General features: G+C 36.6%; 1 protein-coding gene across 1 annotated transcript; it reads right to left on the bottom strand.

Annotated features, from left to right (window-relative positions):
* Window positions 1–2,604: 2,604 nt before the first annotated feature.
* swi5 (SWI5 homologous recombination repair protein) lies at window positions 2,605–11,161 on the bottom strand. Its single transcript, XM_042509890.1, has 5 exons — window positions 10,964–11,161; window positions 9,743–9,791; window positions 9,553–9,656; window positions 8,618–8,712; window positions 2,605–3,207 (listed from the first exon to the last, which is right to left on the bottom strand). The coding sequence occupies exons 1-5, from the start codon at window positions 11,059–11,061 to the stop codon at window positions 3,143–3,145; spliced, it is 411 nt and encodes a 136-aa protein (XP_042365824.1). The 5' UTR covers window positions 11,062–11,161; the 3' UTR covers window positions 2,605–3,142.
* Window positions 11,162–12,355: the final 1,194 nt, after the last annotated feature.

Genomic DNA, 12,355 nt, shown 5'->3' with positions numbered 1-12,355 from the left:
CTTTGTAGCTGTCAAGCCTCTTTTTGTGTAGTTTTGTATCTCTTTGAGGTCTTACTGCAACTTTTTTGGAGGATTTTGTGGCTTTTTGACGTACTTTATGTTTTTTTGCCGTTTGATGTCTCTTTGTGGTTGTTTTGCCCCTATTTGTAGTTTTTTTGTGTGTTCCTTTGCATTTCTTTGTGGTCACTTTAAGTCTCTCGCTGGCTAGTATGTGTTAAATTCATAGATGTAGCCTATAAAGAGAACTGGATATGGCGTTGAATGCGGGCCCCGTTCATTTCTATGAGAGTTGCTCAGTGGCATATGAGGCCAAAATGGTCCAACTGCTGCATATAAAATTATCCGGATGATCAGCACTACTTACGATATATGTATTGTTGCTGAAGGGAAATTTGTCTTGGACTCAGATGCTGTGTCAAAATAAAACAAACCACTATGAACAAGAAAGCACTAGCTGTGCTCAGTCACATCAGTGAATTGCACATAATCTAGATTGTACATACAAAATATTACACATACATTGCACATAACACATGCTGCACACACCCCACTGTTAAAACATCATGGAGCTTACGCACTGTGCAGCTCATACATCAAGAACACTCGAAAGCAGAGCGCCAGCGAGTGCAGCCCAGCAGCTAACTGCTACTGGCCTAACAGCAAACTGTTTAGCCCTTCACTAACTTGGGGTAAAATAATTTAATTGTCTAGCTCTTTTGAACTTCGGAAACATTTCTTTGTAGGTTGTAGTTTTGCTCCTTTTTGTAGCTACTTTGTGTCTCTTTGGAGTTCTGTTGCATCTCTTTTTGGTCATTTAGAGTCTCTTCCCGGCTGGTATACATTAATTTGAGTGACATTTTGCAGGTGACACTTTGGGGCCCCTGTGCCTGGTGGACTTGTTCAGTGATCCCTCCATGGATACAACAAGACATGTTAGGTCTTGTTTTCTTAACCATTAGCAGTTTTCTATCTTGCTGATTACAGCAACTTTAAGCCAAGAAGACTTGCCTAGCCTGCAGTGCCACAAAAGAATAACTTCAGCCTACTTTTGAATGACACAAGGAGCCTGACATTTCACACAGTGTTCATTACAGCAGTGTGACATGTCATGAAACACATTGCATCATCAGGGATGATTGCAAAGGACTTACTATACTTAAGTGCTGCGGTTCATTGCTGAAAGTTAACAGAGGTCATTTCGCCCTGTGGTCTAGAAAGTCCAAATTAATGGGGACACACTTATTTCTAAACTATTGCAAAATATTTTAGATGTTCCCCATTTTGAAATACGTCACTGCATCTGCAATAGTACCAAAGACCTATCAGATAAACATCAAAGTTTTACATTGATCAACATTTATCATCTGGTGGCAATGGGTAAATGAACATATCGTACACTGACCCTCATTGTGTGAGATGGCAAATGAATGATGGGCGATTCAAAGATCAGGATAAGAGAATAGGATGATCTTTGACCTACATATGACAGATAAAGATAACAGTCACCCATCAACAGACTGAAAGAGACACACACACACACACACACACACACACACACACACACACACACACACAGAGTCAAACAGAGCTGTGACGCTCCTCTGCTACTATCAGTCCAAGAGGGCCCATTATCAGCAGTTCTCAGACAGATAAGGGCACACCCAGTGTATTATTCTGCTAGTCTGCGTTTTCTGTCCAGGACATAAACTGAACATTTCGGGTAAGTGGAGCAACATTGGGAATTGTTTTTCTAAATACAGGAAACAGGTACCCTACCCTTTCTTTTTAGTTAAACTCGTACTTGGTATCATGAAGACAGACAGGAAACTGTACATGAATGTGACAGTTGCCTAATATCCTTCGTCCCTCCACTAAAATTTTTTTTCAAAAAGTGGGTGGTGATCACTATGACTGTAAGGGAGTGTTGGCAAATGCATTATATTTTGGGTTAAATTCAGCAAACGGCTGTTATTTAAGTGGAGTCTATTGAAGTAAACTAAATATATCCATTTAAATATTCTATTTAAATACTTTGACTTATGCTACTAATGCTTGTCTCACAAAATGGCCATTTGTATATAAATCAGTCATGCCATGTTACCTTAAAATCATGAAGAAAACTTTTTCTCATTTGCCTCTACAGAAAACGGCAAATATACAAATTTATTGATTGATTGGACTGTAACCGCAGCAAAACTTTATCAAAACATCTTAACTGTCACACAGTTCAGTACAAGCCTCATTTATCCAGTCATCTTATCAGTACTTTCCAGACACATGCATTTTTCCCAAAACCTTACTATTAAACTGAAAGTGAAACTTATCTATACTTTCTTAAAAGTCAGACTCCAATATAATGTTTTTTAAGCAAATATATATGCCTTCTAGAGCATACAACTGGATAAATGAGACTTGGATTAGACTGCACAAGTTGTGCGACAGAGGTTTTGATAAAGTTTTGCTGTTGTTAAATGTGGTCCCGAATCAATCTATAAATCAATATGTTTTCTGTTCTCTGTGGAGGTGTGCCAAATAAAGTTTCAATGGTTTAGATTTGATAGTGGACTTAAAAGTGACAATGCAAATTGGAACACACTGTCTGTGGTGGTTGGAGTGCCTTATTTATTGCATTTTTTTGTCAGCGTACAAGGCACATTATGATAGGAGCTAGTGCATTATACTTTACACTTTAAGTTAAAACTCCAGCATTCCCTTTTTTTTTCCTGTAAATTAAGTCAGAAATGTAATTTACATTCATGCAGCCATTGCGCATAACTTCATCTAAACGTAAATTTACACAAGCTTCAATGTCCGAACAAAACAAAGCTTTAAGTTAGCAATTTAGGGTAGATGGCCTGTTAAATGCCGTGCCTGCCTGCAGGGCCCGCGTGATTCTCCTCCTATCATGCTCAGTCCTACTTTTGAAATCTCTATCTGTATAGAGGTGAAAACAAAATCACCAAAAAAACTGTCAAACCTCTGCTCCGTCTGAAGTAGGCGGTGGAGGTAAACCCATTTCCTCCAGTCAAATCTTAGTCCAAATCCGTCCTCCTATCTAAAAGTTCTTTGGTCTTTACTCTTTAAGCCCCTCTCCCCTTCAGCTGAGGAACCACTCTCACCACTTTAATTTCATTTTTTTCCTTCAGTCATCCAGTTCCAGACCAAAGTGGCTGTAGAGATCTCGTGTGGTGGTCCCCCTCACAGCAGCTGCAAGACATAGCAAAGTAGGGGTTAGGCCCCTTCAGCAGATTACAGGGTCAACTCCCTCTGGTCTACTTTTCAAACAATCCTCAAAACACTGAACAGACCGAGATTACAGAACCACACAAACGACTCACTTTAAACATAGGGTCTGCATTTGGTGAAAAGACAGAATACAGTAGCTTTACATGTTTTTTAAAAATAAAACAGACCTCTTGTCTCAGCTCACCTTTATTTTAGTTGCACAATTTCTTATATCCTTTTAAAATATATGTCAAATAAGTCCCACAAACTCGATCTCTGCCTATTTTATATAATGAAGAACCAAGCCGTGCTGAGCTGTTCTGGGCTGAGCCTGATACACAGAGCAGTTGGCTTGTAGTGTGTTTTCCTATATTTAGTACGAGGCTGTAAAGCTGTGGCATTTGTCGCTACCACATGCAAATGTGCTGCACTGACAGGATCTTACCACGGCTGAAAATAATAAAGAAATCTTAGATTAACCAAGAAATAATCTGTAGTCTATAAATCTACTATAAAACAAATAATGTCACAGACTGTCAAAATGTATTGTTACTAGCACAGATGCCTTTTTTTAAAAAAAATGATGCACAAATTCTTATTTGTATTCACGCATATATTGTGTTGGACATTGCAGAATGATACACACATTTTTAAACTTTTAAATCTTTCCATACTAGCTTTATACATTGCAATGTAGCATAATACACGTTTTCAGATTTCTAAAACTTTGCATACTAATTTCATACACTGCAATGTAGAATAATTCACATATTTTTATGTTTTTGCTTTACATGCTTATTTATGTATTTTATATTTTTTCATATTTTACATACTAGTATGAAACATTGTAGCAAAAAGCACTTTTTTTTTTTTTTTTTTTTTTTACACGTACTTTTCATTTTCATACTTCTTATTTCTACTTTCTTGTAATTCTCTATGCCCTGGGTCCTCATAGTTATTGCACAAATTTTTTTCCTCCAAAAGTTTAAAAACTTTATTTTACAGTAGAAAACATTAATGACTGGCTAAATGTTACCCACAGATTCATGGGTAACCGTGCAACCAGTGAGCTACCTGACTGTAAATCACCCTTATCCATAATGATGAAGTGAACTAGTTTAAGTACATTTAAAAAATATTGACCTAACTGCTAATACTCGCCATAGTGTATGGACATTTTATAAGCCACAATGGATCATTTTAATGTTTCAGGCAAGAGACCGACACACTGTCCAATTCACAATCCACCAGCGAGAGTGCAGAGGATGAGGCCAATGCATCTAGAAATGCTCCAACTGCTGCTGACTTGGCAGCCACAGGCAAGCACAATTAAGAGAAGACCAAAAATATTCAGAGATTATCTCAAGTGCAATTTTATGTAACAGCGGGTCCCTGCTTCAGCTTTCTTTAAGCTAAGGGCTTATGTATGCTCCCCCCGAGGATCAATAAAGTATTTCTGAACATGATTTACTTTATTTGACCAGCTGTCAAAGACACAAAATATTAAAAAAAAGAAGTGATGCGGAGTGTTCCTCTTACCAGCCTCAAAAACAGTAACCGATAGCTCAACCCTTAAGTGGTGCAACTGTTTTTTTACCCTATGCAAATTACATTTGTTCGGTAGGGGTGTGTACATGGTGTGCAGTTGGAATAAGGAGATTTGAAGGCCTGGGGCTTTGGAGAGAGGTTCGTTGATGTTTTGTCAATCATCTTTGTACCTGCGGGCCAACGCTCAAAGGGGTCGTTGTGTTACAGTTCAAGGTTTCGATGAGATTCCTCTTAAAACTGTACCTGTTTGGTCTGTTTTCCCTCACTGACAATTCAGTTAAGAAAGTACAGTCAAACGAAAGGATCTGATACAAAGACAGACAGGAATAACTTTCAATAAAAACTAAGAATTAAAAAATTAATACTTTAACTATATATACACACAATATATTTCTTTTCAACACGGTAAACTGTAAACTGTTTTTCAGAGCAATGTTTCATTAGGAAAACTCTGTGATTATATAAGTAGCTCTTTACTTATGAAAATGTCAACATTTATAAGACTATATGCAGAGGGTGAGGCTAATGCATCTAGAAATCAATATTTATAAGACAATATGGGCAAAGAAAAGACATTTCTTGAGATACTTTACAGTGGCCTTAATCCTGAGTAAGAGACAGATATGGTACAAGACAAAGGGACAGTTGTCTTTAGAGGGTACTGCAGGGCATCTCCTCTTGTCCCCTCTCTCTCTCTTCAACCCACCCCTCTCCTCCCTCAGCATACAACAGCAACTCAGTGTTTAAGTGTAGACTCTTTGTGAAAGTGTGTGTGTGTGTTTGAGAGAAAGAGAGAGAGAGAGAGCAGGAAGGGGGGATGATACCATGTGTTTGTATTTGACAGCATGTGTGAGTGTATGCATGTGCCTGCCCAACAGACAGAGATTGCAACTGTGTGTGTGTGTAAGTGAAGTGAAAGACTGCCATTGTGTCAGAGGGGAAATGCCACCTCCATTCACTAAGAGGTCATTATCATCCTGACTCTCCACTGTACTGTACTGACAGAGGATTTAAAGAGATAGCAGGCTTTTCACTAAATATTTAAAATAGAAAATTGCCCACTTTTCTAAACAGACGACCACAAAAGTAGAAAATAAGTGACATTAGAGAATTCGAGGAATGTGTACAGTAACAATCTCGGTTGTTCCTGTGTACATATTTCGCAATGATCGGTAAGTAAATCAGGGGATGTCCAGACTTTATTTGACCCTAAACACACACACTCAAGCATGTGGATGTAAAAGTAGGTAAAAAGTCACGTTTGTTATGACACATGTTAAGCACAGACCACAATGTGATTTGGCTGTGATTCACCAAAACCTTCCCAACAGTGTGAAAGGTGTGTACTTCTCCAGGCTTGCTCATACAGTTGCGGAACATGCACGCAATTATGTGTCAAAGACACAAACTTACACAACTCATTGCAGCATGTTTTCAGCCAGATGAACAAAGTATTTTACAGTGTCACAAAAATTATGACAGAAGTTGTAGGGACAAGCAAATGGCAGCAAGACTTTCTGATCTTTCTGAAAGAGGGCAGTCATAGGTCTATGGCCTGCAAATGTACTAGTGCTACTATCCAATCAGTGAATAAAGTTAGATGGACTGCCCCCTCTTCTTTGAATATTTTACAGAAGGACCCAAAATTGTCTGAGCTGGGGAATTTAAGTCAGTGTTAAAGGATCAAGAAAATAACACTCATGGTCAATGTGATGCTACTCAACTGAATTGTCACTACTGTAACTGTTGTAGAAAACTGTAGTGATGCAGAAAAGTATATATACATACATATGCATATATGTATGTATATATTATATATATATATATATATATATATATATATATATATATATATATATATATATATATATATATATATATATATATATATATAATATATATATATATATATATATACTTTAACCAATGACATTTTTGTTAAGTGTTAATCAGATGGGATAGACGTTTATAGGAGGGCCACTGTAATCTAAATGCAAACATAATCAGTGTGGTGGCTTTTGATTGTGGCGTGACAGGGAAATGGAGATGTTGCTCTGCTGCCCTCTAGTGGGCTGACTGTACAACTTCACTTTTCCTACTAAACGATAATTACAAAGCCCAATCAGATAATAACTAATTTGAATGCTCTTGATGTTTAAATATAGTGGATGTAAATGTTAGCACACATATAGATGGGGATGGCTTCACTTCAGTTCACTACCATTCGGTTTCTCTGCAGGCATCATATTAAGCTAAAATATTTTAGACATCAAAATACCATCAGCAGTGTTGTGAGGGTGACTTTTGAAATTTGTATTATGGTACAGATTACAAGTTACCCTGTTTCAATTAATATGCAATATCACTATTTAAATTCCTTCAGCAAAGTAATGAATAAAAAAGACTGAGTTTTGATTACTTTTTTAACAAATGTTCAAAACTGGGCAATAAAGCTGAAAAATGTCCAGAAATAGAGCATGCCAAAAGAAGGCACTCCAGCACGGCGAAAAGATGTAAAGCAACAAAAATGAATGTTGAATTGTACATATAAACCTTTTACTGAAATAAAATGCTCAGAAGTAACCTCTTTGTAATCAATATTTTGATTAGCAACTGCAATTTAATGACATATTCCTTCTCAGTAACTGTTTACAATAACATTTATTTTGTGATTTAAATATATGAAACTAATTATATGTAACTAGTTACTCCCTAACACACTGACAATAAGGTACTAGACGGTGACAACAACTGTGTATGAAAAGTGGTAAATCTGATGATCTTTGATTAAGCTGCAGTTGGTAGCTTTTATGAAAATAACTGTCATATTTGTTGAAACGGTCAGTATATTCTGAAAGAAGTACATGAGACAGATAGAAAAAAATAATGTTCCTCCTCCTCTTCATCCTGCTTCTGATGGCCTTTGCTTGAATCTACAGCGCACAGAAAACAACCAATCAGAGCCGAGGAGTCGAACTAGGCAACGCTGAACAGACAAGAATCAAGATTCTGTTACTGCATTGCCTATTTCTTGTTTAGAAATTTAGAAATATTTTAGTGTTTTGTTTGACTGTAAAATAAGAAAGTTGGTGATCTGGATATAGTTAACCAGAGTACCTTTCTCATGTTACAGTTAAAAAAGTACACCAGAAAATGTTTTTGAAAATTATAACAACAATACAATAACAGAATCTTGATTCATATTTGATCAGCGCTGCCTAGATTGACAATTTGACTGCAGAACAGGAACAGTGATTGACAGCGGCGGTAGAGACTCCTCGGCTCCAATTGGTTGTTTTCATTTACCTGCAGCAATGCCATTACATGTGCTACAAAGCAATAACATAGGCAGATATTTTATTTATTTGTTTGTTTTTTTACAGCTAATCTGTCAAATGTTGTGCCGTGTGAGGCAGTTTGAGCAAATATGATTTTTTTTCTCAATAAAAATGACCAACTGTAGCTTCAAGGGTGTCTACTTTCTTATGGTACTTTAAGTAATTTTAAAAGTTGTGATCACACCTTTGTGCAGTTTGGTTTCTTTGGTCCAAATCACACCAGAAAAAGACATACTGTTGCTTGTCTCATCTAATCTGCTCTGGGTTCACACTCTCTTATCATAAGGGAGCTGAGAGGTGTAAAACATGAGTAACACTGACAGACAGACAACTCATTCAGCTGACAGTTTTGGTTCACTGTTATCTCTCAACACTCATTATTTTGGAGTGGAGAGCCTACGAATAAATATTAGAAAAAAAACCCGCACAAGTATATTCTACAATCATGCACTTAAATGCTACTAAAAACTAGTGAAGTGAAATGTTTATACGAGCATTTCTCTTACCAATACGACCCAGGAGTGACTGTCCAATGTCTTTGATGTCATTGTATTCATGCAGCATGTCAATATGACGCTCCAGCTCCTCTACTCTGCATCCTCTGGAGAAACACACACATAAGAAGTCTCACATAAAAAAGCCAATATGTGCAGATGCTCATGGACAGGCACACACACAAAATACAAACATCTTTAAAAAAAACTGATTAAACTATGTGCAGGCAAGAGGAGCACACATGGACACAGACAGCCATCATACAGGGTTTTTTCAGCTTAAGGTAAATTAGACTTAGGACTTTTAAAAACCTTCTTAATGCCACTCAGAATTATCCAATTTTCTAATAAGCAAGATTAAAGGACAATTTTATCTTGCCCAAATGTTTATTGTATTTAGTCCACTGAAAAAGTTATATTATCTACGAAATGTTGGAAAAACAACAAAGACAAAGAACAAGTTTAAGTATAAATGCGAAATATCTGGCCTTTCTGGCCTGTTTTCTGGACGATTTTGTGTTTCTTTAATCTGCATGTAAAATTGCACCGTTGATGAGTTTGAGAGCAGGAATTTAAATTAATATTATTATTAAAAAAAACATATATATATTACCAATTATTTTAAGATTTTTTACAATTCAAAATCTGAAAAAAACATTAATAAAATCCCTCTTCCCATGGCAGAGCCATTATTTTTTCCCTTTAGATGAATAAATTCAATGCCTTTGAAGACTTTCTAAGGATCTGTAGGAACTCTGATTATAGGTATTTCAGGGTATTACTTGAGGGGATCGACACCACTGAGTCATTAACCCCCAACACTAAACTGTATCATCAACACTAAATGAATAAATCTTAACCTATACAGTTCAAGTTGGACCTCAGAAATACAGAACGACACACACACACAAACACAGACACACACACACACACACAGCTGTACTCACTCAGCCTCCAGCTGTGCTATCTCTGCGTCCAGCTGCTCTCTTCTTCTCTCCAGCTCTGCCACCTCCTCTGCAGGGCTAACTTTAGCACTCTCACTTACTTGAAGCTGTCGGATGCGAAACAGACAATCATCCTGTGATACATATGTGGCACTTTATGTGTGTGTTACAGACAGAGAGGAGGTTCACTTACAGGTGATTTGAAGTTGGAGTGTACTCGCTTAAACTTTGAATATGGAGTTCTAGGGAGACAGAGACAAGGGTGTTTCACTTGATGAGAACATGCATAAAGAATATTTCTTTCTCCCAGGCTCATTTTGTGTGTTTGTGAACCATCACTCGCTTTCGATTGTTTTTTTTTTGTGTTCTCTATGTTATTATGTTGATGTCCAATGATCACACTCATCTAATTTCGTTAATTTATTTTAATTTAAATTTATTCTTCTATTCTGTTCTGATCCTGCTTCATTTAATTATTATTAATATTCTGTTTTTATTATTTTAGTTATATTTACTTTTATTGGTATGGGTTTTTACTTTGAGTTTTGTTTTTAAATTGCTTCCATCTCTATTTGTCATTGCTTTGTGTGTTTCTCCAACATGTTTTTTTTTTTTTTTTGCCTCAGGCCTTTTGTGAAATACTACTTTAATTTTTGTCTGGCCTTTAGTCAAAGCACTTTGTAAACCCTGTTTTTAAAGGGGCTTAATAATATATACAGTTTATTATTATTATTATAGTGTATTCCTATATATGTTTTATTCTACACGTGGTCTTCTATCTGTTTTATTCTATGTAAAGCACACATTTATTTGGACTGCAATGTGCAATATAAATATAATCGCCATTGCCAAGGAGTTTTTCATATTTAGTTTTTAGTCACAAACTGTGAAATCCATTTCCATTTGACAAAGTCTGCAAAAAGCTAGTATATTTTACAAATGAATTAAAAGTGCAATTTTGAAGAGAGATTAACTGGGATACACAGAAGAACCTCATGTGAGTGAAAATACAGATTTTGGAAATCACAAAAATAGCTGATTTTCTGGTCAATAAAGAAGAGGATAAACCTTGACTTCTTGTCGGCGATCATCGGCCAGCGAACAGAAAAGGCATTGGTTTAAGCACAATGTCACATAAAACCCAGTCAAATAGACATGTGTGCAACATTTAATGATGGCCTTTCTGTAAATAAGCAATGGCGACACAACAATGTAAACGTTACAGTCCAGCACATACCGTCTCAGTAAGGTCGTGGGGCAATATCACAGCGACACAGAAGGACAATGGAACAAGGCAATGATAAACACGTTTTTGCAATTACAACTAGCTTAGCAGTATTGCCTGAAATTATTTGACATTATTTATTTGGTGCTAGCCGCTAGCTAGCATTAGTGCTAACTGTTAACAAGCTACCTTTTCAGCGCTGCTTTCTTGACATCGTTCCCTTCCGGCGTCGAAACTGCACACGTATTTACACTACTGTGGGTCTCAGCCGACTGCTCTATGCTCATACTGCCTTGAATTTTATGAAAATGCGAGTGTTATGGTCGATTTAATGCTGTAAAAACGGCAAATCAACACAGACATAAAAAGGAAGTTTGCAATTCGCGGCTGACGGTTAGTAGACGCATACTAACACCTGATTGGCTCTTGGAACAGAGAGGCGGGACTTGGATAATTTGGTTACCCTGGTAACAGCTGAGCCTCGTGACCAGTGCACTAGAATAAAGGGCTCTGCTCGTGACTATTTTCATTGTGACCATTGTATGAAAAAATGTTTTATTTTATTGTATTTTTCTTTTTATTCTTAATATACTGTCTATAATAGTGACACGATTTTAGGAGCCTATTTTCAAACTATTAAAGACTATCACCATAAACAACCTAGATTTGCATTTTTTTTTTTTTTTTTGTAGCCTGAAATAGGTACTCAGCACTCATTATTAACTAAAATTTAGATGAACTACTAAGAGTTCAATATGTCTGCAAAGTAAGTAGGGACTGTTTGTTATTTATAAGAGGGGAGAGCATGGTGCAAAACGGGGGAGGCACTACAAATATTTTTTAAGCACTGTGGAGGGAGTCATGTTTTTGATTTGGAGAGGAACATTCAACCTTAAATTGTCACTCTCACAATCCCGAAACCCACAAGTGTGTATGAAAAGCTTTTTTTTTGCCAAGATGGCACCGTTTATCATAACCAAAAACTGTGTGAAAAGAAATTATTGTCAGATTTAAACATTTTCACCATTTATAAGCAATAAATGCATCCATCAAGAAATTTAATCAAATGTTTTAAAATAGTGATATTTAATCAATTCATTTTATTCTATTTCTTGTTTAAAATGTCACCATCAAGAGACACTATCCCTTTGCCTTGAGTCATCCACGTAAATGACAAGTAAGAGAGCCCAACACACCAGTGTCGTTAACACTGACAGGTCCCTCTGTAGACTATATTATTTTGTTATTCGTGAGCTCAAGGGATAAGTCAAAAATGACCATCAAGATAAAAAATATATATGCACTGATAACAAGATTTACAATATAGGTTATGCATCCTGAGCAAGGGTCATGGTCCTATTAGATTATTCCAGTTTGGACATGTAGGCATGGATGGATTACTGAACTGGCTCAGGGGCTCAAAGTGTCAGAAGCTACCTGGCCTTCACATGCAAAATTTTGCTCAAATCAACATGTACTGAAGAGACAGGAACATACACAAAATGACCAGAAAGAGATGCAAAGGAACAGCAAGGAAACACAAAATAACAACAAAAACTGGCAAACCAACCACAAAAGAGG

Source organism: Plectropomus leopardus, chromosome 20, assembly GCF_008729295.1.
Source record: "Plectropomus leopardus isolate mb chromosome 20, YSFRI_Pleo_2.0, whole genome shotgun sequence".
In the NCBI taxonomy this organism is placed as follows: Eukaryota; Metazoa; Chordata; class Actinopteri; order Perciformes; family Serranidae; genus Plectropomus; species Plectropomus leopardus.
Note: the sequence above shows the minus strand (reverse complement) of the source record. Positions and strands in the feature narration are given on the sequence as shown.

Coding starts and splice junctions, on each gene's coding strand:
- swi5 (XM_042509890.1), bottom strand. CDS start 11,061: ATGAGCATAGAGCAGTCGGCTGAGACCCACAGTAGTGTAAATACGTGT. Junction 9,657..9,742: donor ACTCCAACTTCAAATCACCT/GTAAGTGAACCT, acceptor CGCATCCGACAG/CTTCAAGTAAGTGAGAGTGC. Junction 8,713..9,552: donor ATAGCACAGCTGGAGGCTGA/GTGAGTACAGCT, acceptor GTGTTTCTCCAG/AGGATGCAGAGTAGAGGAGC.